The sequence below is a fragment of the Enhydra lutris genome, unplaced genomic scaffold, assembly GCF_002288905.1.
Source record: "Enhydra lutris kenyoni isolate GAN:26980312 unplaced genomic scaffold, ASM228890v2 scaffoldscaffold19, whole genome shotgun sequence".
In the NCBI taxonomy this organism is placed as follows: domain Eukaryota; kingdom Metazoa; phylum Chordata; class Mammalia; order Carnivora; family Mustelidae; genus Enhydra; species Enhydra lutris.
Window position 1 is genome coordinate 13,527,562 of NW_019154103.1, and position 24,992 is coordinate 13,552,553.

A 24,992-nucleotide genomic window follows, 5' to 3' on the forward strand; every position below is an offset into this window, starting at 1 on the left:
CTTGGAACAGAGAAGCATCTGTCCTTGTATTTTGAATAGAAGAATAAAAATCAGCCTTTGCTTTTTTTTTTTTTTTTTTGCATTTACTCTGCTAGCTGTATGTCCTCAGAGATACAAATTATTAACCTTCCATTATAAACTTTTCTGAAAGTCTAATTTAATATAATTTGATATACAACCCCAATACATACAGTCCTCAAGCATAATCTTCAAATTTTTCAGGGGTGGGGAACCTCAGAAGGAAATAGCCTACATCTATGTATTATGAAATCATTTTTAAACTAGACACCAGACATCTCTACAACAGCTTTCTAAGGAAAAAAAACAAACAAACAAACATAAAACAACCACCCTCATATAAACTTTTGTCTTAAAGCAGGACAAACTACACATGCATCTTTACTTATTAGCACCATACAATTCTCCTTTGCATCTGTAACAACCCCTCTCAAAGTATCTGGCACCTTCATATTGTGGCATCTGTGTGTCACTCAATTTCCTCTAATCCCACCTTTAGTCATAAGGAAAAAGAACAAAAGCAAAAACAAAAACAAAGTTAGATTCAATAAGTATTCCTGACCTTTCTGGTTTTTACTGTCTCTTGGCTGTAGTCTTTCATTCTCACATGCTCCCCGGCGATCTTGAAGGAGTTTTTACTTTCGGTTATCTAGCTTTATGAAGACCAATACACTCATACAGCTAGATAACCAAAGATAACAACTCGCTTCCCTCACACGCCTCTGTCTTCCTCTGGCCAGACTCCAGATCCCGATCTCTCTGGTAGCACCGAAGAGTAGTCCTCCAGGACACGTGTCGTACATAAGATTCCTTCTTGCATGTAAATATGACCTGGTTTCTGTTCGTGTGTGCGGCTAAAACATCCAAACGAGATCTGTTGCTTTCAAAGTTTATTCCGAACTTTTTTTTTTTCCTTTCAGCAAGTAATCTCCGGCAGCGTTAGCCAACAATTCATCTATTAATATCAGAAAATAAAACCAGCTATTAAGGTGCAGCAAGCGGTTACGAGTGAGCAGCAGCATCCGTCCCTCCACAGGCCTCTATTTGCATTGTAAATTGCTTCATTCTCACGCAAGACTCTTTAGCCTCCCTCTATAGAGATGTACAAAGCCAGCGGCAATTTCCAGCGCAGGTTAAGGAGGAAGGAAAAAAAAACATCCCATTCTATAGAAGAGGTGACAGCTGATTCAAGGATCTGCTCCTGATCCTTTTGGGTTAGGCACCGTGAGCTTTTTACCAAGCGGTGGCAGCTTGATTGCACATATCTCGTGTGTGTGTGTTTTAGGGGGAAGATCCTCGATTTCACAGGGCTTCTAGGCTGGGGAGGAGAAGATGCCGTCTTGCTGGCGTGCTGCTGCCCCCGGTCTGAAAGAAGGAGAAAAGGGCCATCATTGGAGGGGCTTTCACTGCCAAAATGTGGACCAGCCCGGCAAGGTCAAAGGTTCGAGACCGCGGGAGACCAAGGTAATGATGATGTCATGAGAAATCTCAAGTACACGGTTATTGATATGCATCAGTGATCAGCCAACTGCCCCACGCCTCCTGCCAGAGCAGCGGCTGCGGCGGCAGCGGCGGCGGCGGCGGCAGCCTTGCAACAAGCCCTATTTTCTGAATCAACAGCTCTTCCGCCAGCACTACCGACCGCTCCAGGAAAAGCAACCCGCGGCCTTTTACCTCCTCGGTGCTAGTGTAGATCGCTCTAATATCCAAAGACTGGAAGAAATCTCTCTCTAAGGACAGATAAAAGCATTTCAGATCTGGGGAACGTCTTTGCCTGCATTTCTCTTCTGGCAGATTGCATGGGCAGACAGATGGAGAGCACTTTGCTATTGCTTAAAGCAGGGCCTTGCTTTCTGGGGCTGGGAATCAGATCTGTATTACGCAGTGAGTCGATGTGTGATTACATTGACAATTTGCTCTGGTGGTGTGTTTTTAATGGCTTCACGGCTCAGGCATGTTTTGTATCTATGTGCCATGGCGATATAGGGCAGCGTATTTGGTTTGCTCTGTAAGTTCAAACGGAATGCTCTAAGCAGGCCGACTTCATCCTGATTTCTTAAAAAATGACTCTGCATGGGGTGTGTGCCTTCGAAGGTAGCACAGGTAAACAATGCAGCATTAGTTTCTACTGTTGTACGCAACTCTGCTGTAATAAAAACGCTGAGCCTTTGTTTATCATTTCAAAAATCAGTTTTCATAAAGGACAAAACGTACTAGTCTTCCTTATGAAATTATGAAAAAAGTATCCTTACCTCATGAAAACGACCAAACACCTGAGTGTTAAGAGCATAACTTTACCCCACCTTTCCCTTCCCCACCCCCACCTTTTTTCTATCTAGAGGGGGATATTATTTTATTAATTAGCCTCATTCCTTTTCTTAGGACTTTTCAAAGTGTAAATATGTCACTTTGAAGAGCTCTTTTCTTCTCCTCCGTTAATGGGTGATCTATGTCTAATGCATCTATGATACGTACAGTTCTAATCCCCAGCTGTCCCTCCACAGAATAGCTAAGGTGCAGTCCACGTAAGATGCATATTCACCATGGGTGAACTTTATGGATTGTTTCCCAAAATTGGGAGTCATGTTTGGTGTTGCTATTCTTTAAAATATATGCTACACGTGAATGGCATAAATCTTCATATTCATTTCACACATCACTAGTTTATCACAATACTCTCATTTCTTTAGGTGGACTATTTTGCCCAATGACTAAAACACTTTCAGAATTAATATATACTCTTTCATTAATTCAGTAATTTATTCTTATAAGACATGAGTGTGAATACGCTTACCAAGTTATGTACAGAACACATATGTGTAAATCTTATTTAAAAAGACTGACAAGAGAACCAAAATTGCTAAGAAAAGCCCCCAATCTACAGTTCATACAATAATATCACACCAATTAAAGATACAACTTAGAAACACAGATGCCAACTTTCCCTTAGATTTTTTTATTCACTTTTTTGGGTGAGCATTTGTGTTCTGATTATTTAGAAAAGACTCATCTACTTTTCTTATCAATCTTGGTATAAGAAGTGTGATCAGAAATGGCTGCATTGGGTTACATATAAAATGTACGTGCAGACTACAAACTAATTCAGAGAAACACACTTCCATGGAGTTACTGTTCCTTCTTGAACTACGAGGTCACAACATAAACTAATGGACAGAACTGAACACATGACTGAGGCACATGCCTCTTGGACATTATGTAAAACCATAATGAGCTTTGCTGCATTGGAAGATTGAGAGTATTTTGGCCTTGCTTTCCAAGACCTAGAAGCAGAATCATTAGTGATTTGGCATGTACTACATAAAGCAAGCATATGATCAGGTGAATTCAATTCTTTAAGTCAAAACCCTAAGAAATGCCAGATATTTTTAGAATATTTTTTTGCTTTATATACATCTGGGTGGGGGTTGGTGAAAGTGGAGAGATGTGATACATGTATGTCTGTGTATGTGTGTCACCCCATATTTGTGTGAATTCGCAAATTAATGTGGCTATATTCCCACATTTAACAATTAAATGCATTTTTAGAACCCAAGTGACTATCATGAAAGCCAAGACACTGAACATTTGAAGTGCTTCTACAATTAGAAGCTACAGAAAATACTGTCGTAGAATAGTATCTTCTAAAGCAATGCCACATAGTCATATCACCTGACTCCAGGACTGGCCCTCATACATGTCACATATACCGTAGATTCATTGTGAGAGCCCCCCAAAGTGAAAATAGCCAACATAAAGATTATGGGCAGTCTGTTCACTAGCCATATAGCCAATTAAACACTTTACCCCTCCATCCCCTTTCAAGGTATGGAGAAATAAAAGATACACAGCAAGGCTTAACACCGAACACCTGATTATTTTGAATATTCCCAAGGTCCATGGCATGGTTTATCATATACATTTCAAGGACTTTATTATCACTTAGGATTGTGAGCCAGTTGAAACAATTGGGCTGATTCCTAGCAATGCCTGCCATACATTGTTATGAGCAACTATTAACACCTACATGTTTTTATTTCAGATATTTTTGTTTTTCAGAAAGCCATTTCTCTGAGATACAGAATACCCTTTCTGAAATCTGCATATTGAAGGATATATTGAATTCAAATGGCTTGCTTGCTCATTCTCTAATAAATTCCCATTAATGGCTCGTAGATTAGGACGTGATTGTCATGCTTGTTTTCTAATCTTTTTATAGGTCTCCAGATGGCTGAAACATGAATTGAAACATCCTGGTTTTCTTGGGAATAAACAATCTCTGCTTAAGTTAGAAGTAGAAAGTTATGATTTTCCACATATTTGGATCAGAATTATGCTATTCCATAAATGCAAATAATCAGGTTTGCCACTCATATATATTTAGAACACCTCTCTGAGTCCTATTCAGACTACTGCAGAGTGTATAAAGAATTGGCCTATCACTAAATCCCTTTTTAATACTGAGTTTGTAGATTCTTATGTAAGTAAACCACAGTTCACTAATACAGTCAAGACTACCATTTTCTACATAAAAGCCATTTAATTTACAGCAGTTTGTATAGTTCAGGCAAGGTACTTGACTGGCTTACTTTCTAATAAAAGTGTCCTGTTATGTCTTCTGTATCCTGAAATTCATTTTTATAGGCCTTTACAGGTTATGTTTGCATTATTCTTGATATATAGTATACAAAGGCTACACACAGGGAAAAAAACTGCACATATGGAAACTTAGATTTTTCTGGAATCGTATCTGTTGGATGAACTGGGACATATGCAATACACAGGAGGCCTACCATCCAGCAAATGATATTCTATTTTGGCTTTGTATATCATTTTGATTTGACCAAATATAAAATTTTAAATTACCTTTGGTTGGTTGTATTGTCTATTCATTTTATGCTTCTTTGTAGTCTCATCTGAAAAATAGTCAAGAAAACAAATGATCACAGTTTTAATATATACATATAGCTATATAATCATGTTTAGATTTGGCTTCATTTTAAAGTATTGCAATTACCATGATCCTTTAAAATGCCAAGAGATTACAGAAAGCCCCAGTACAATGTATGCTGGGCTTCAGCACCCATAGGGTTAAATATGCTAATTTGCATTTAAATGGAGACATGCATGATAATAGGAATGCAAAATATGCAGAATCTGGAGGGGTTTGGGAAATTAATTTTTTCTTTCTTCTTTTCTTTTATTTTTAGCTTGGAAGGAAGAGGGACCCTTAAAAAACATTAGGGATTTGAACACTGTAACCTGCCATACAAAAGACGAGGGAGAGTTCTTCCATGTAAGAATTTCAAGACTGGAACAAAGTCATATTTTCTAAATGTTTAAGGAACTGGATTTCTAGGCCTTTCAAACAATGGGAATCCCTAGATAAACATCTAATCCATTAGAAAGATGCAAATAGTTTACTGTAAGGCCACAGCACGGTGAGATGTGCATTCATATCTATGGCTCCTGATTGGCTATTTCCTTCAGTAAATCAATGAATAATGTAAAACCTGATTGCTGTAAAGTGGTGGATTTTTTAATTCCCTTCCCCCATTCCTCCATGACTCGATATTCAAAAAGTCTTACTCTCTCAAAAATAGGTTGCTTTTCTTTTATGATTTTTTAAATGCTTATTGTTATTTTGGAGTAGTGGGGTGGGGCTACTGGTTTTGCAAAATGAAAGTACTGTGCTGGTTCAATTATGCTGACTATGGGAGCTCCGTTTCCGAGACAGCGCCCTAATTACTGGTGGCAAGGTGGAGAAGGAGGGTGCTGGGAAGAGCTGGGCACCAGGAGAGGGAGGAAACTGGATCCGACCCTGCCATTCTGGGCCCAAAGCAGCCACAGCCCCAAAAAAAGCCCCGGGCCATGGCCGTGACTTGACAGGGCCTCCGGTCTAACTTCTGATCAATACCATTGCTGCCCTGACCCCTCAAGACAGTCCCCCATTCAAGCAGCGCCCGTACGTTTGCAAGAGAAAACGCGGCAGACACTAATGCAAATACAGTGCGTGGGTTCCCACCTCCCGGTGTTCCCTCAGACAATTCCAGGCCACGGAAGGAAGATCTTGCCTCCCTCAGCGGGGTCTGGGCTCCAAGCAAACTGCAGAGACCGGCTCCCCTCAGATACCAGAAGCATCTGAAGCTGAAATGTTCCACGTCCCAATAACTAGCCGCGATGGCTGTATCTTGATGAATCTGAACTTGGGATAACCCTGTAAAGCGGCCTCTCGCCTCCTAGAATCCAAAAGGCTAGAGAAAAGGGAAGTGGAAATCCACTACATCTAGTTAGCTAGTGTACCTTAAGTTTCCACCATAACCCAGTCAGATCCTCACTTCGTTGCCAGATGATTGCAACTTTGAGGTGGTTAAAAGAATCATTCAAAATGCAAATCTTGAATCCAGGAACGCAAAATACAATTGTATTTAGCCTTTCGTTTATAAGAAAAAAGTGCCGCTAAACAACAACACAAAACTACATACAAAATTCCCCTTTTCAACGCTAAATTTTCCTGGCATCTCTCTGCAACTGGGGGTCAAACCGCTGGATAATTAACAGTTCTGGCTCAGACGACTCCAGAGATCAACAGGTTTAGCATCCGAGACTCACAATCAATTAGCTGTAGCAAAGCCCCGGACTGGCCCTCGGAGCGGCCCGCAGCGGGGCTCTGCGGTCACCGGCTCGGGGACGAGGTGAGGAGCGCGGGCGCGGGGTTTGCAGCGGTCACTGCTGGCCCGGTGCCGCCGACCGAGTTGCCGCCTGCGGGCCGCCACGATACTCACTTGCTCTCCTCCTGCGCCAGGCGGTGTTGCCCCCCAAATCCAGCTGGGCAGGAATCGAGGCGCCGGCCAGAAGACAAGATCCAGAGTCACAGAGCGGCCGCAGTACACAAACAGGCTCCTTTCGGCGTCTCAAAAAAAGAAAAAAATTTTTTTCAGATCATTCCTCTCCACAGCACATTTAAAACTGCCGCTCAATTCCACACGGTGATTCTTGCTTGATTGCGTCTAAAATAGTTTAAACGGATATTCCCTTCTGGGGAGAGAGAGAGAAGGGCGCAAAAGACGAAAGAGGAAAAAAGCCAACTTTTCCCCCCCACGCCAGGCACTTGCTCCCTGAGCCTCGGAGTGGAGAGTGAAGTGGTGTGTGCGAGGCTTGGCAAGTTTTTGGGGGGGCTGTCCAAGGTCTAGTCCAGCCCCCTCTGCCGAGGAGGACGTGCTCTGAAACTCAACCAATTTCCCCACTGCTTTTGTTACTGATGAACTGAAGCCCTATTGTTCATCCATTGCCACGGTCTTTTTCAGTCCCCACACTACGTTCTGCGTTGCCAGAGATAATGAATTTGCACCCAAACCTCTCATAGTCCCCTCCTGACAGACGGAACAAATTAGAAATGTCTCGTCTGAAGGAAGGCAATGGCTACATTTTCCTATTGTAGGATGTAAAGAACACATTTCTTTGGAAACTTCTCTTGCCTTTTCTACCTTTTATTTTTCTCTTTCCTCTTTTTCTTTTTTCCTTCAGTTTTTTTTCTCTTGATTTCTTTAGACTCTCTCTCTCCTGTTCTTCTTCTTCTTCTTTTTTTTAAAAGAATAGGCCCGTCTTGTTTTTCCAGTGCACCATTTTATGTAACTTGTGGATCTTTTCTACCTTCCTCCTCTCCTCTCCTTTTTTCCTTTAAGAACTCCCTTTGCAATTTTATTTACAAACTTGGAGAATGACCTTTTGACTTGCAGACTTTTTTTAAAAAAAGAAAGGTCTTTTGGTTCAAGTCCCCTTCCTTACTCCTCCTCCTCTTTTTGTTGTGGCCGTCAAATGTGTTTGGCTAAAGACAAGCAATACGTTATAAGGATTTTTATTCTTTAAACTCCAGAGCTATTCAAAACGTACCAGGGACTCCCTATAGGGTTTTTTATTTGAGGGGGGAAGAAAAAGCGTGTGAGTGTGTGTGTGTGTGTGTGTGTGTGTGTATGTGTGTGCGCGCGCGCGCGCGCGCGTGTGTTCCAGGCAAAGGCAGAGAGATGTGGGAGGGTGTGGGTGGGAGTGTGCAGGGAGAGAAGGGTGGGGGCCTTGAGGGAAAGTGGGCTTCCTGGAACACGAGCCGGGAGGCTGTCAGGGGTGTAGGCGCGAGAGGGAGGGTGCAAGAATCCGTCTCGCCGAGGGCGGCTTGCACCCCTAGGCCTGCTCGCGCTCCCAGCCGGCCGCAACCTGGGCGCGGGTGTCTGCGCGCGCGGGCGCTTGTTCCGAGCCTGCGCGCGTGCGACCGGGGGCGGAACGGGGGCTATAAAAATTCAGGCGAGTGGCCCGTATGTAAATGCGGCCCGGGGGGAGCGGGGAGGTGGTAATGAGAGCTGCAGGCGCTCAGTCCCGCCGGCGGCCCCCAGCTTTCCCGCCAAGTGCAGCGGGAGGACAGACAGCCATGCGTGTCCTTGGCGGGAGGGCCCCCGCCCGCGCGCGCGCCCGCCCCCCGCGCACACGCACACATTCCCCTCGCAGGCGTGGGGCCCGGTGGCCACGAGCATGTCAGGAAAACAAAGCTAGGGTTGCGAGGTGGAACGAAGAAACCGCAGCCTTGGCGGCCAAGGGCAGGACTGGGAAGCCAACCAACACCGCGGCCTCCGGCGCTCCTTCCTTGGCAACCCGCGGCTCGGCCCTCCGCCCCGGACTCCGCATGGCCCCGGCCCAGAAGAGGTCGAGGATCATTTCTTAGCTACCTAGGAGTGGGTGGCGAGCAGAAGCGGGGGCGGCTGTGCATTGGGAGGTGCCAGCGGCTCCCGCCCGGTGCGCAGGCACGCACACGCCGGCGCGCGGGGCTGGGTGGGGGGCGGGGGTGGGGAATAGTCTGAAGGCCTCCCTGCCGCGTAGCCAAGAGTCGCTACCTCCTCGCTGAGGCTGCTGAGCTCCGAGATAAAAACACACCAGGCTGAATGAATCCGCAAGGCAGCGCCCTGGGCTGCGATCAAGGAACGGCTCACACCTCAAAAGACCTCCTCCCACACGGTGTAAGAGGAAGGGCCTGGCTGTTCAGAGACAGCCTTCTCCGATAGACATACCCCGCCTTCCCAAATGCGTGAAACTCGAACTCCAGCCCAGGAGCTCTGGCCTAGGTGGCCCTGAAGATAAGTCCCAGAGGTGGCCTTGGAGAAACACCGATCTCGCTCTCATCTCGCTCGCAGCATCTCCATCACACACACACACACCCACACACACACGCACGAGACACCTCGTCACATTATAACACAGGTTAATAGCATGGCAGTTTATGAAGCCGACGGGCTTAATGAGTGCACAGGTGAACAGGTACCAAACCGAGAAGCTCCCACCAGTCGGCTGGGCGATTTACATCTCCCTACTGGAAACACGTGTAGCTTATCGTGTTTTAGAAATGATTTGGTGTTGTCTGCGGTCTCCCCCTCTTCTTGTAGAGAGAAGCCAAACAAACAAACAAATCATGTTCCATTGTCAGAGTCGTCTCTCTGATAGCTACCGGAGCCCTGGTCTAAAACATTGGGGGATCTGATTTGGTCTGGTCTCTGTTGATTTTGGTTTGTTGTTTTTGAGTGTTTTGTTTTTCTGGGGGAAGCAAAAGAACTTGTATTTTTGGCGCCGGAGGCGCAGGACCAAGAGCTTGTGTGTACGGCCGGAAGGCTGGCGAGGCTGAAAGCCAGGCGGTGGCGAAAGAAGACGGCGGCTTGTCCTCCGCCGGGTCGGTACGGGGCCCCCTGGCCTCTTCGGCCTGGTTTTGGCCGCTGCCGCCGCCCGCGCTAGCGGACTCCGCGGGCTGCCGCTCCGTGTTTTCCCCCATCCCGGCTTCACGTTCAAGGTTTAGCTGCGAGGTCACGTCCATTGACGTCAGCTCCCTGTCTCCCTCTACGTCCGGCTACATTTACATACATCAAGGAAATTAGGGCATTAAAAAAATATGCAAATCCTGCGCGGAGAGGAGCCGGTGCATTCCTGGCGCGATCGCCTTTTATTGAAGCTTTTAATTAAAGGGGCCAGTTGGCGAGCCCCTGAAACAACCGCCAAAACCCCCAAAAGAGAAAAATAAACGCTGTAGCCTTCGGGAACGGTTGTTTCGGCTCCTGTTCTGTGGGCGGCTGAGGACCGCCGGCTGCCTGGCTCGGAGAAGAACAGGTTAGAGGAGGCAGCTCCAGCCCATGCATAATCAGGGCTCCGCGGCGCCTCCATTCTTTCCTCCTCCTCCTCCTCCTCCTCCTCCTCCTTTCCTCCTCCTCCACCTCTCCTCCTCCTCCTCCTCCTCCCGCTCCTGTTGGTTCCAGCGTGTATTATTTTTAATACTGATGCATATGTAAAGATATATTTGCATTTTTTAAATCGCGAAAAGTTCAGGTTGTATCGTTTTATTGATTTCCTCCTTCCTTTTTTGCTATCTTGTTATGTCTGTCTCTCTTGTCCCTTTCTGTCTGTATTTTTTGGCAAGTGTCTGTTGCGGTCTCTTGCTAGATAATATGCACAGTTGCTTCCCTGCTTCTGTGTATTTAAGGCTCCAAATATGCACATCTGTCATGTATGTAATGCCAGCTGTATAACCTCTTGGTTTGATCATAAAAGAGAAGACACTTTTTTTTTTTTCCTGACATACCCCCTTGGTTAGCTGTAATGTCCATCGCTCAAGGCTCAAAGTTTGATTATCTAATTAACTTCATATTAACAAAAACACAGTTCGGGCCAGCGCATTTGAGATAATGTATGTATAAAGGGAAGTGACTCCAAAGATTTCTAAAGAATTTTTGTGCTGATTAACTGAGAGTTGCGGCATTTGTTACCTATTGCCTTATAGCATTTCTTATCGCAAAAAAAAAAAAATCTATTTTAAAATGTGTAGACAGAGCAACGGAGAGCCTTCTGCAAGGAAGACATTTTCAACCATGTTCTATGTTTTACCTTATCTGCTGCACTCAAAATTTACTGAGTTTCATTTTTACCTTATGTGACTGGAAACAGGCACATTTTCTCGATTGAAAAGCATCCTTAATTCCTGACTTTGAAATGAAAACAAATAAACAAAACAGTTGACTATATTAAGCCAGTTGATTTACCCTAAACTGTATAGGCCTTGAGTTAGATATCAAGCTATGGTAATCTTGTTTATAGGGTCAGATTTCCCTTTGGCAATACATCTATTCAACACAATGGCTTTTGGAAAATATATATGTATGAAGTCCACTTTTAAAATTCCCCCAAAGCTATCATTTTTAAAAGACTGATTCCATAATTGCATAGCCACAAAGAACAGCAAGTATGCACACATGCAGCTTATTCAATTAAACAAGTCCAAGTACATGCACAGGTAATTAGTTTTCTTATGAATGACTTACCTGCACAGATACTCAGGGCAAGCTTCACCCCTCCCCAATGCCTTTCATGTATAAATATTCACATGTATTTTCTCCCATTTTAAACCTACAGCTGTATGCCATCTTTCATGCTGGACTATCCAGCATCCATTTTTAGCACCCTTAATTCTTATGGCATTTCCAGCCCTACCTCTGGCTGTAGTTTTCCCAAGCCTACACCAAAGTGCTCATATGATATGTCACCCAATAAAAAGTGGTCAGATGGCTACACGTAAAACATTAAAAAACGGAAACACACTCATCCTTTACGTTTGCCCTTACCTTGCCATACATAGCAAGATTACCTTTCCTAAAGTACATTTTCAGCACATTTTATGCAGGATTTCACAACTGGCTGCAGAATTGCCGGTTTCTGGGGGGCACCTGGCTGAGCGAAACAATTCGGCAGGTTAAATGTCTCTTCGAGTTTGGCTGCAATTCAATCGTGCGTGGCGGTTTGTTCCTGCCTAGACTCTCGAACATACCTGCCTGCCTTTATGCAGGGATCAGGACAAACACACCCGCCACCATTCAGGGCGTAGAGTGGCGGTGCATATATTTAGATGGTACTAGCAAGGAATGTGTGCATGTACGGATGTCTGTGCATGCATGTGTGTACAGACGTGTGTGTGCGTGCGCGCGCGCGCTGTGTGACAAGGGACACAGAGAGGTACACCTCTTATCTCTGATCTCTCAGTAATCTCCTTTTCTGTTTCTAATCTCCCTTATTGGCTCATGGTAGTAACCTGAAGCATCTCAACCATCACCGTCACTGCCGTGTGCGCGCTGTGGCTTACCCCTGGGGCCGGTGGCTCGGTGGCTCGCTTGTTCAGTGGGTGTTGTGGCGGAGGGTGGGTAGCGCCGCTGCCGCCGCCGCCGCGGGTCCGGGTGCTCTGTCCCAGCCCGGCAGCCGAGCGCGCGGTGCCGGAGCCCCCTCCCACCCCGCCCTCACCCCCATCCTCCCCTCCTCTACCCTCTGCGCCTCCCCCCACTCCGCCCCGCATTACCATATGGAGGCCGAGTCCCTGCGAATCACAGCAGCAGCGGGCGGCATTTGAATAAGCCCCGCAACCCCAGGCAGACCCCAACTCCTCAACAAGATGCGTGCCCTGCATCAAGGGCCACCACTCCAGCCGGTAACCTGGCAGTGACCGACACCTCCCCAAAGTGTCCTGGGTGCGCGGGAGAGAGGTTCTGGCCTCCCACTTGCTACTTTTATATTAACTTGACTGATAGGATCAGACAATAAATGGGGGGGAGAGGTGGAAAACGAGAGAGAGATACACACACGCACAGAGGAAGGGGAGCAGAATGGGGGGGGGCGGAGAAGAGATGGGAAAGGAAAGAGGAAAGGCACTGCGGTGTGTGTGGGGGGTGGCGCCACAAGGGAAAGGAAGACAGAGACTGAGGAAATGGGGAGAGGGCAGAGAGGGGAGCCCAAAGGTTTGGGTGAAAAGGGGTAAAATAGGGAGGCAGTGGGGAAAAGAGGGGAGGGGAAGAGATACCCAAATATCTGATTTTGGACTTTCCAAGCTAAAAATATCACCTCACTGAACTTCACAACCTCCAATTAGACACGTGTTTCTCCCCCCTCCCACATCAATGAATGATTAATTTGCTGTCTCAATCATAAATAATTATTTAAAATTGTATAACAGATATAGGATTTAACATAAAGCCGCCAATTTTGTGAAACATAACAAAAGGCATGACATTTAAAGATGATATTGGCCACCTCAAGGTAAAAATAAAGGCTTGCCTTGAATACTCAGGCATTTCCCCAGCCATGTCCCCCAAAACAGTGAGACCAAGGCCCAGAGTCAGGAACAAGACGTGTTTCGAAATATTTTGGACTTTAAGTAAGAATTATTATTTCATTCTCTTTGATATTTGATTGATACATTTTTCTTCTTCACCAACTGATCGTGTTTACCAAAATATATAGATCAAATGTGGGGTTTAAAAATTTTTTACTGCAAAATATCCCCAAGTTTTAAATGAAGATTTTGGCTTTTAAACGTTAGTTTAAATACAAAGCCAGTTCCATTTTGCATCCTAACTCAGTAACTCGAAGTTCTGAATTTAGCGTTTTCAGTGCGGTCCCCCCTCCCTATCTTCAAATCAGAACAGTGATTTCCCTGTATAAAACAATCAGAATTATAATAAAATCTCCAGTTACCTACTGGATGCACCCATTGTAAATATCCCTCTCGGTATTCATAAGCCAAACCTCCTCCTTTTGAGACACACACAAAAAGAACGCTTCTGATTAATAATCTCTTACGCGGCACACCGAGGCGGGAGGCAGGGAGCCGCAGGACGCCAGAGAAGGGCGCAGAATTCTCAATACCTAGAATTTCAATACAGATTCCAAAGACGTGCTAACTGCTAGGTTTCCGAAAGGCGATGATATTTGGCAAGCAATGCTTTGGGAGAAGCCAACCACATCCAAATACTGACTCCTTCCTGAGCCAGAGGAGAGGGGCGGTCGCGATTACCCGGCATTTCTGCGTGCAGACGTGTGCACAAGATGGTATGTAGCTCACGCAAGTGGCCAGGCCCAGGTTTCCTTCTTTTCCTAATTGTTTGGAGGCAAGAAGTTGAAACCAATCCACTCTTTGTGTGGCTAGCTCCCTCGAAGCTGGGATTTCAACCTCATTTTTAAAGCCACCGTGGAGCCGGGGTTGGAGCCCCGGTTGAATCCCCCAGCTGGGGATTTTACCAGGATACTCCCTGTGCCCGGTCGCTGCCCACGGCACGTGAAGAGAAGAGAAAGGAGGGAGAGTTTGTGGCTTTGAGCAGCTTCCGTCGGGGCCCCGCGTTCGCCCCAACAGACCCCTCTCTTCCTTCTCTCCCCCAAGGCGCTCCCGTAGGCCGGTCATTGTCGCTACGGCCATGGCCAGGTGAGAGAGGGGACAGTCCCAGATGGGTAGCGGCCCTCTCTCGGGAGCTCTGGTGGGTCTGTGAACCTGCCTGGCGCGGAAGGCTGAGTGGCGCTGGGGGCCAGCGCGGGGCTCCTGGCTCCGGCCAGCAGGGGAATAGCGACACCTACTGGCCGCGTGGGCACGACATCGGGGCCGTCGGGGCGGCCCTGGGCTGGGGGTGCCCGGCAGCGTTGGATTTGGGAGGCCACAAGAATCTGCACCCAAGGCTCGGCCTGCCCCTCTAGGCCTCGCCTGCCTCCGGGAAGGCAAAGCCTGAGCTTCTAGAGACTCAAGGGGATTGTAGGATGGGACTGAACACTCATGCGGGCACACAGGCTCCACCCCCCTGAGGTTCTTTCTTCTGGATACCGAAGGGACCCGCAGTGCAGTTGACTACGGTCTCCTGGTTTTATGAGAGACTCAGGCAGAGGCTGGAGCCCTGACCTCTTCGGGTTCATGACCCAGGCCTCTTCTCCACCACCCCTATTTCAGCGCTGACTAAAGATGGTATCTTTGCAAATTAGGAACCTAGGAGAGTTCATTTTCCTCCCTTAAGAGGGGAAATGTGCGAGTCAAGGACACAGACTCACAGTCAGTGGCTGGCTCCCGGAACGCAGACCCGCCGAGCCTTCCTCCTCGCCAGCCTCTTGCACCTTGAGAGCACCCTCACCGCTCCCGGGGATTGAGATTGGGTGGTTTTTCTTTAAGAATTACGATCTTCTTAATTACGCCGGAAGTAAAAGCAAATTTGGGGTGGTGGAGATATTTTCGAGACCTAAGGGTATTTATAGATCTTGCTACATATAAATAAATGTAAATGCTTCGATTGTTGGCTTTGGTGGGGAAGGGTGGGAGAGGATGCCAAGGGATGGCGGGGACTGAGGAAAACCTAGTAAGTATGAGGATGGGAAGAAACCAATTCACGTATTGCAGATTTACTTTCTCTTAGTGTTTTCTGTTCAAGCAAATGGTCTTTTCTTATGAAAAGGAGGTGGTCCCAGCAAAGGGTGGAGGAAAGAGGGATCTTAGCCACTTCTCTCTTAGATACCTCCCGTTTCCTGCCTTGGGTTCTGAGTCTCACCTGGGCCTAAGAAACATGATTTAGTGTGATTCGGGTGTTAACTCACCTAAGTATTAAAATATATATTTCTTTTCCTAGAGAGACTGGGGTATTTGAACTAATATGCATCCTAGAAATTTTCTATTTAAAATATCGCTCATTAAAATTGCAGAATTAAAAAAAAAACTTCTATAGAAAGTTCGAGTTCATCCTGAAAATTATTTTACTTAGCTTTAGATACTCGTGGAAACTAGGGTTTCTAAAGTGTTTTGAGGGGTGCCTGGCTGGCTCAGTTGTAGCACCTGTGACTCTTGATCTCAGGATCCTAAGTTCAAGCCCCATATTGGGTGTGGAGCCTACTTTAAAAATAAATAAATAAATGAAGTTGAATAAAGTTAAAATTTTTAAAATAATAAAGTGTTTTGAGGAAAAGGGGGAAAGAAGTCTTGTTAGGGCTAGATTTTTGTCTGCATTCTCTACCATTGCAGTTTTACTAATTCTGATTTATTTAAATAAGATTGGAATCTCTTAGTGCCTCTAATGTGAAGAGTTTTAGATTCAATCTCTTCCTCTTTTTTATTTGAAAAACTCTCTAAAATGCTCAAGAAGGCCACTTCTCAACTGTTTGCAATATTTTCTTCTTCTTTTTTATCCTGCAAATGTATCTGAATGTGTTCTGAAAACATATGAATTCACATCCCAGAGCAGGCCCTTAGCAGTTTGTATAGCGTATGAACAAACCTGTATTATTAATAATGAATAAAATAGAACTATATCCTAATGGCATTTCTCTCAATGAATTCTGCACCCCACTGCACATATCAAACTCAACTTTCTTCTCCTAAAATGGAAACCTTCATAGGAAAAGAAAATGATCACAGAAAAATTAAATTACACTGGGCACATGACAAACACCCATCAACCAAATCCACTTCAGAGGTGGCTCTGCGTATTGAACGCATCTTGGAAAATGTAGGGGTTGAAATGTTTTTCCCTTTCTTGGGAAGAATTAGGTTTCTAGAATGCAACTTTATTTGTGACTTGAAAATCTTAGCTAGAATGAGTTCTCATTGTTGCTTGATATTCTTCAGTTTTATTGAATCTAAAAATTATTGGCTTATCACTAAGGAAAATAGAAAAATAGGACTTAAGTGTCAAAATGGTGGAAATTCTCTGTATACCTAATCACAATCAAAGCATTAGCATATTAAACCCTAATTATATTGAGAACAGAAAATTAGGCCAGTGAAATTGTTTCTTATTCCACAACATGAATACCTACATACTATTATATTATATACAATATATATTTCATATAAATATAAATTCTATATTCTATCTCTCTCTCTATATATATATATATCCATGGTTGTTACAGTGATGTGTGTGTGAACTAAAGGTGGAGATGAGGCTTTTCATTCTATTTAGGTCTTCCTTATATTTCTCTTTTAACTCCTGTTTCTTAGCTAGAAAATTAAGGAATGAAGACAGGCTAAGCTATCATTAGACTGTATCTATGTTCCTTTGTCACACCTGCCCTCCTCAGGGCTCGCCTAGGGAGGATGTGTGTGTGTGTGTGTGTGTGTGTGTGTGTACTTCCTTTCCTGCTTGTTGAGAGCATGAAGGAAGAAAGGGATGCACGGATGAGAACATTGCTCAGAAAGGCACATCACTGTATGTGAAAAAGAGATGGATACATTAGAAATCCAGCTAAATCCCAGCTAGTTGGTTATCTGGGGAGGGGAGGCTTATGTGTTGTAGCTGGCAGGCTGATTGCAAAAATCGTTTGGGGAGAAAGGAGAGGCTCCCTGCCTCTGGAGTGGCCTCCCTTTCAACTACGGTGAAATCTGCAGGGGCTCAATGACGTTTGGCTCCAGGGAGCCAAGAGCTCCAAGTTCACCTGTGTGCATCTGGTGGGAGACAGGTGTTGTGTTTGTGTGTGTGTGTGTGTGTGTGTGTGAGAGAAGAAGGAGGTGCTTCATCAAAAATTCATCTGAAAATATATTGGTCCTAAAATTCTGCCATGTCATCAGTTGGGGTCAGGCGCCAAGGTCAGTAACATGTCCCAGGTTCACTCATGGACCGCGGTAACATTATTGCTTTTGATGGTACGAATATGGCTTCTTTCATGTCTTTGGTTCTTTATGGTACTTCCTTAAAATGGGGCGAGGCTCTAGCCTCCCCCTCCTCCCTCCTTCATCCCCGCAAACAAAACCATTCTACCACTTGAGCCATCTGCCGCAGGTGTAATGGATGGCAGGGGGCCGACCTAACCACACTTTAGTCTCTTCTAGGTCGTCACCGCTCTGCACCAAACAAATGAGTCCTGTTTCGCCACTAGGGTGCCGAGGTGGATGGTGGATGCCGGCCCCCGCCCCTGGCAGCATTCAGCGCTTAGAAACCAAACCAGCTGACAACACACGAAACACACAGGCACAGAGAAAACGCCGAGCCGACGCGTGCTCCCTCTGCCCCCTCCCTCTGCTCTCTGCACACATGGAGGACACGTACACAATCTTTACACGTTTAACAGCCCTCGCGACTCTGAATTGTTGGTTACTTATGATGGCCTTCCCGACCGCACATAGCCCTTGGTGTGTCTGTATGTGTGCGCGCGAGGATGTGCGTGTGTTTAAAACGCTTATTGGTAGGTAATCAGCACCTGATCAGGCATAGTAATCCAATAATCTTTTGAATACATACAATTTTTCGTTAAAAGTAATTTTTTTTAAACAGGAAAAAAAATGAAAACTATCAATTTCTTGCGCAAATCTCTGGTTCCCAATTTAGGTTCCAGGGAACCGCAGAGCTGCGCAGCCCCCGCCTTGCCAAACTTTCCCTTTCCGAGATTTGAACGAGGCGCAGATTGCCCCTTCATGACAGAGCAGGATCTCATTTGCACGCGAACGTGTAAAAGAGGGAAGCTGTGGGAACGCGCAGCACAGAGAGGGAAATCGGGTAGCTGGCAGCCTCTCGTAGTCGCTTGGAACCCTGGCAGGACGCACAGGGTGCCCCAGGGCAAGAACCCGGGGTTCAGCCTCCGAGGCGCACAGAATCCTCTTGGCCCCCGCCCTCGGGCTGGAACCCTGCCCGCCGCCCCCACCCCCAGCCCGCCCGCTCTCACCCCACCCCCATTTTCATCATTATTTGAGTAGCCCCAGGTAATGGTACCCATCTCTCGGGCCTGGGATACGGGCAAAGGCTGGACCCTGCCAGGAATCGAACTCCGCTGTCCCCAGAGTACTTACCTCGAGCGAGGCTCTGGCAAATGGTGGCCCAGAAGCGTCAAGTTTCCTCTCCCAGCCGTTGTGCCAGATTCCCCTCCTGCCTGCAGCTCCTCTCGGCAGGCTCGTGTGTGTGTGTCTCTCTCTGTCACACACGAGGATTACTTGTGACTTTTAGAAGCAAAAGCTTGCTTATTCAGAAGAGAAAGGGAGGGGGGAGAGGGAAGGGAGGCGGGAGGGAGGAGAGGGGAGAGAGAAATAGGAAGGAGGACGAAGAGGAGGTGGAGAATCAGAGGTAGTGAAGGCTTAGGTAGAGGAGGAGGAGGAAGAGGAGGAGGAGGTGGAGGGATGGGAGGGGTAGGGTGGAGTAACCTAAGATGGGCTGGGATGGGACGGCGAGGAATAAATTGCTCCCCACCCAGCTGCCGTGCGACGCCCCCAGCGTCCCGGGGGAGCCGGTGCGTCAGATCGCGGCTGGCCAAGGCGGGGCAGTACAAAAGCGCCGCGGGACCCCCTTCTCAGGCTTCTACCCAAGCTGACTGAGCGCCAGAGGCCGCTCCACGCTTAAGCTCGGACTGTGGAGGGCTCTCCTCCGCCCGGACAGGGGTGGCTATCTAGGGATTCCAAGCTCCACGGAACTTTGATTTCATTGCCGGGCACCTAGCCATCTTCGCCTGCGTCTCAGACAAGAGCTGGAAGCCCGCACAGTCCCCGCGCGTCCTCACCCAGATCTCCGGCGCCCACCTTAGCCAGAGCCCCTGGTGCGGGCGACGCTCGCACGGGCTGCTTCCCCACCGCCCAGGCTCAGCCTCAGTCCCGCGTCTCTGTTCACATTTGGGGCACCCCCTCCGCTTGTTTTACGGGGAGGGTTTTGTGTGTGTGTGTGTGTGTGTGTGTGTGTGTGTAGCGCGCGCACACACTCCAGGCTAGAAAGAAGGTGAAATCCGGCACGAAAAAGTAGCTTCGGTCTCCTGCAGCTTGGAGCCCACGACCAAGTAGGATCATATCCAGTATTTGAGATTCAGCAGCAAGGACCAAAGCGGGAGCTCACTGGATCATTTCAACCGAGTTTCTTATACTGCAAGGATTGTCTGTTATTATTATTAAACACGAAAATAGGCTTTAAAAATAAAGGAAAATTGCATAGAAAGAAGGGGGATGTTTTAGCAATAGTCAGGAACCAAAAGTTGTTGAAAGGGTTTTCTGGGACAAGAGCATCTATAATGGGTAAAGGTGGAAGTCTCAGACTGGTACAAAACCGTTTTATTACGTGACGGGATTAAAAAATAGGAGCATGCTTTTCCGCACAGACGACCCGTTAGTTCTGTTAAATGCATTAAGCCCGCCCAATGGAATGATTACATGGCAGCATTTAATGTACAAACACAGGAATACTACAGAGGGTGTGCACAAGCGTTTATAGAATTCTCTGTATATACACATACACATTTATAAAGAGAAAAGTTTGAACACCAGCACCCTAAACTAATAAAAAAGTGTGTTTTCTCAAAGTATTCTTTAAAGAAGGTAATTATCCTCCACATTTCTTTGCTGACCTGTAGACGCGACATTACAGTTACAGAACAGGCTACCAGGATCGACATAATTCTGCTTGTATTTATCGTGGATGGCACGTCATAAAATGCCAGAGGGGGAGGGGAAACCTTGAGGGGCGGGGAAAAGAAGGCTTTTATTAACAATTATATTCTACCATAGCAGTTTAATTTAAATAATAGCAATGATGTCACGGTAACCACCCTCCTTCTCCCACTGCAGTGAGACCACTGGATGGTTGGGTGAACAATGCATTTGTATAGTTAGTTAAGGGATTATTATTGCTATAGATCTATCTGCAGCATACAAAAATCTCTGAATGTTAAACTGCTCGACATTTGGCGTGTTTTAGAACCCATTTACCTGCCAAATCTTGTTCCAGAATAAGGATGATAAAATGTTGCTAGTTTGTTCCCACCATAGTTTTGAAAGAAAATGGAGCAAACGAAGTGGCTCTTGAAAAACTGTTCTTTGTAGGCAAATGAAAATATTTCCCCTCAGCAAAAGGAGCCGGTGTGCAGTCTGAGTTTTAAAAATTCTTTTGCAGAGCGGTGATAGGAGAGGAAGTAGGAAGTACTCAGACCCCAGCCCAGCCTGCACAAGTGGGTCGCTATGCTGCCAGCGCACACCGCATACATCAGCACCCCAGCTGTCGCGCACCGGCGCGGTTTGGAGCTTGGTTTCTGAGGATGAGAGTACACTCTCCGTGGATCAGCCGTGCATTTAGAAGTGGGTATTTGTATAAGGGCAATGTTCAGGCTGTAGTACAATGGTATGATGGAGAAAGAAATCATTTTTGCATTATTTAACAATTGCTTAATAATTAAAGTGCTCTGCTTGTTGAAGACAATTTTAGGGAATTTGCTTCTTTCTTTGAAATTATTAGCCACTGTTTGCTTCTAATCCTGAGGCCTCAGGATTAGGGTCTCTGGAGGAGGGGGGAGCGGGTTCAACAAAGTACAGCTCTGAGATACGGAACAATTAATGTAAAAGAAAGTAATGGATTATCTGTTAGGTAGAAGATGACAGAGGAAATTTTGGTTATGCTTAAATAAGGCTTAACATTGTGTAAAAGTTTTCTTCTTTATATTTTAAGTAGTCAACTTTATAAATTACTTTTCTTTTTTCCCTACTAAATCTTTTCTGACGACCTTGAAGATTTCATCTTACTTACTAGCAAAATGCCCCCAGTGCCTGAATTCAACACCCAATAGCCACCAATGGCCCAACGATGTAGGCCTGCCTCTTTCAAAGGTTTGGGACCCTTTAAGAGGACTCAAGGAAAACCCCAAAAGGAAACTGGTTCACTCGAGACCACACTGTATGTTTATCAGTTTTCTAACTACCATGTGGTTAGACCCGAAAGGTAACTTGAAAACACAACCTGATTCTGGGCAAAATCATTTTGTCCTTTTGGCATGAGATCATAGTTGTATCTCCAAGTTCCTCCCAGGAACAGACGGCTGCGTGTCAGGGCTGGTCCCTTCCCAGATCACTACAGGATCTTCAGCTTGCAGATGAGATCCAGCAAAGAGAACTCGTGAAGAAACTCCTGTGCCTTTCAAAAAAAGAGTGGGGGTGGGGGTGCTGTTTCCTGATTCTTTTTGCTAACAGCTCTTGTGGTAACAATCAGTGGCTTCTGTAGCACCAAGGACAGCAAGAATTCACTACTAAATATTTTTGACCATGGCATGTTTAATGGAGCCAGGTTAAACTTTGTTCTAAAAATTTCCCTACAGATATTACTCTTCTCCCTGCTTATTTTCACTAGATTTAAAAAAAAAAAATCTCATTTATAGGTAGTCATTGCTGAGGTTATGCTACAAGTAACACAGAGGCCATGGGACCCCCAGGGTCTGGTAAATATTGCTGTAAAGGGTTGGCCAGCTTTACCTGGCAGCTTGACCTCTGTATATGAGAGGTACTCTAGAGAGAGAGAAAGATTTTTATTTGTGTGCTTGGAACGCAGGTCTTTGTGAGTTCTCAGTTGAATTCATGAGTCCAAATTAAGGAGTTGGGATATTTGCCCAAAACTCCTGTAAATAACCATTTGGACACCCAGCGCCTGGCCACTGTCTTCACAGTTACTGTCAACTCTTCCAGCCTTTGCTTTTAACCTTCACATCATCTTTAATGATATGAATTAGTCCTTTTGGTACTGAACACGGAGATTCAGATTTAACCTTGGAGCTGGTCACTTAAACATTATTTGCTATTTTATCATTCCGGGTGAAGCCCAATACCCCAAATCTAGCATTTGGCCCTTTAAGGGGCAAACCCTCCTGAAGGTTTTTTATAGTTCAAACCAGTCCTTGGCGTTAAATTCAATGAAGACAACTATTTGAGCTCCACAAGTAAACTGAAGGTTTGGAAAGGGAGATGCCACCTTTCCTAAATTTTCTTTCGTTTCTGTCTAGCAAAATGGAGTCTGTCATTCATTATATGCAATCCCCTTCTACAGCGTACCAAAATTGGTAGAATGTTTTCAAAATTCTACTGAGCAGGAGTCCTTATCAAGAATCCTGAACTGGCTGGCTTTGGTATTTAGAGACCTGCTCCCGCCGAGCTGGCTTTCAGGTGAAACTACCGACATGAAGGCGGGGCTCCCTGTCACCTGCGAGGGTATTTTACTTAGAATCCCCTGATATTCCGTCCTGTGTTACACTCAGCCACACTCGCAGGGGGATCTGTAAGCTAATAAAAGGCAAATAGTTATAGGTTGGAAGCCCACAGTTTTTACCAGAGGGGCTTGACCAGAAAACAGAGCGAGCAGAGGCAACCTCCCGCACGCCCCTCTCGCCGGGACTTCAGCCAGCACCCGCGGAGGCTGCGGAGGACCACCTCAGGTGAGCCGCTCTGGAAGGGGAGCTGGAGGCTGGGCACAGAGCCCCCAGGCCTGCCTCGGGCCCTTCTCTGGGAGTGCTTTGACCAGGGCCGCCATTCCGCTTGGTCTTTTCCTGCAAAAAACACCTGCTGCCACGGATCAAGTCCACCTGACACCAGATGTAGTCAAAAGAAAAAGGAAAAGAAAAGAGAAAACCCCACCCTCCTTAATTCCGTTTGGTAAGAGCCCCGGCTGCCAAATCCATTACATAATGTCAGCTCAAGCTGACACCTGTGTGGGTGCTGAGCTGGATCGGGTTCTGGCGGCGGATCGGGCCTGAAACGTTGGCTTGGCAGCGCCGGGCCAAAGGCCAAGGGGAAGAGGAACGAATTTGGGGCTGGAGGGCGGCGCCTCGCGGTGTGTGTGTGGGGGGAGTGGGCACTGTGTCCCGGAGGGAAGACTTCAAGGGTGACTCCCCATTACCTCGCGGACATAAAAATCAAAGCCGCGGTTTCTCGGTTCCAGAGTCCTCTCAAGGGACATCGGATGTCCCTCGCAGCTCCAGGCTAGAGTGGGCTCCTTAGGGCGCCCCCTCGAACCGTATTAAGGGCGGGCTACTCACCTGCTGCGGGCCCTCCGGGAGCCCTCACTAACGGGCCTGCACCCACCTTCTGGATGCTATTGATGCTGACCTTGGAGGTACCTACAGCGTGGCGTGACAGTATGCCCCTTCCCACTGAGGGCGTACCAGTGGCTTTATTAATCGGCCATTATTACAGCAACCCAAGAGAAGCCCGATGCACAATGAGGGCACATCGGGTATTTTTTGCCTGTAACTGAGCAGTTTGGATAAACGGTGGCTAATGCACTGCATCTCGCTCTCCCAAAGACCTGACTGTCCAGATCTTTGGGGTCTGCACCAATGACTGAGAAAAAAGGTCGGTCCTCCAAACTGCTAGGATACCCACAGTCCTCCCCAAACCTTCTACTCCCACGCTAAGGCAAAAGACCTCCGACCGCGTAAACTCCTCTATCAAAATCCATATTTATATTACCGAGATTTTTCTCCAAAAGAATTATGAGCTCCTCAGGTGACCCTTCCACACCTACCAGAACACCGTATCAAAGGACCTTGTCGTGGAGGTTTACAAATATCATACATTTGGACAGCGCTATTGGAATAAACCTGGGCTCGGTTGCATGCAATTCTTAGGGATTTAGTTGAGGCCCTGAAGACATGACTCAATCTCCTCAGTCCCTAGCGGAAAATATTTTGAGGGCTTTAATTGGGAAAGGAAAAAAAAAAAAAAAAAAAAAGCTAGACGTCAAGCTCTGTGTGTATCTTTAAAGCAAAACAAAACAAACCACCACCAACAAAAAACCCACGCACACTCAGCAAGAGGTAAGGACCTTCCCTGGCCATTGGTAGGCACCCCCTTCCTCGCGGGTCAGAATCACCAGGGTCGATTTGATTTCCTAGTGTCCTTCTCAACCACCCACCCCACCCCTTCCCCCAGATCACATCCATAGGCATGAGAAACGACGTCGTTCCTATTTCTTTGCTCTAACCATTTCAAAGCCATCTGGGCATTTTTATGTACTCCGAACTCTAAATAAATATTCTTTTATATACGTGTGCGCCTAGGACGGTGTAGACCTGGGCCCCTCTCCCCCGTGGCTACCGAGTTGGAAAAATCCGCCCGGGGGACCAGTGTGCTAAAGGGGCCAGAACGCGCGCTGCCTAGCCTCCGAAAGCTGGAGCGCAGAGCCCGGCCCCGCCGAACTTGCGCTAGCAGAGAACGTATCTTCACAGCAATTTAGCAAGCCCCACAGAACAAAAGTTAAAGCGTGATGGCACTATACCTTGCCCCGGGTTACTCAGGCGCCTGTCTCCCATTTTGGACATGCTGGAAGTGTTGGGTTTGGGGAGGTTTGCTTTGGCTGGGTTTGGGTTGTCTATATAAGCCCTGCCGGAGTACTGTACCGAAGAACGCGCCTTGATGGACTCGGGTGTTAATTAACGCGCGG

The 24,992-nt window shown here is 46.5% G+C and overlaps 1 protein-coding gene across 1 annotated transcript; it reads right to left on the reverse strand.

The window, feature by feature from the left end:
* Window positions 1–893: 893 nt before the first annotated feature.
* On the reverse strand, window positions 894–8,439 carry LOC111148250. Its single transcript, XM_022504705.1, has 5 exons — window positions 8,434–8,439; window positions 8,121–8,299; window positions 6,801–6,928; window positions 4,882–4,931; window positions 894–1,383 (listed from the first exon to the last, which is right to left on the reverse strand). Exons 1-5 carry the CDS (start codon window positions 8,437–8,439, stop codon window positions 1,321–1,323), a joined length of 426 nt encoding a protein of 141 aa, XP_022360413.1. The 3' UTR covers window positions 894–1,320.
* Between the last annotated feature and the right edge of the window lie 16,553 nt (window positions 8,440–24,992).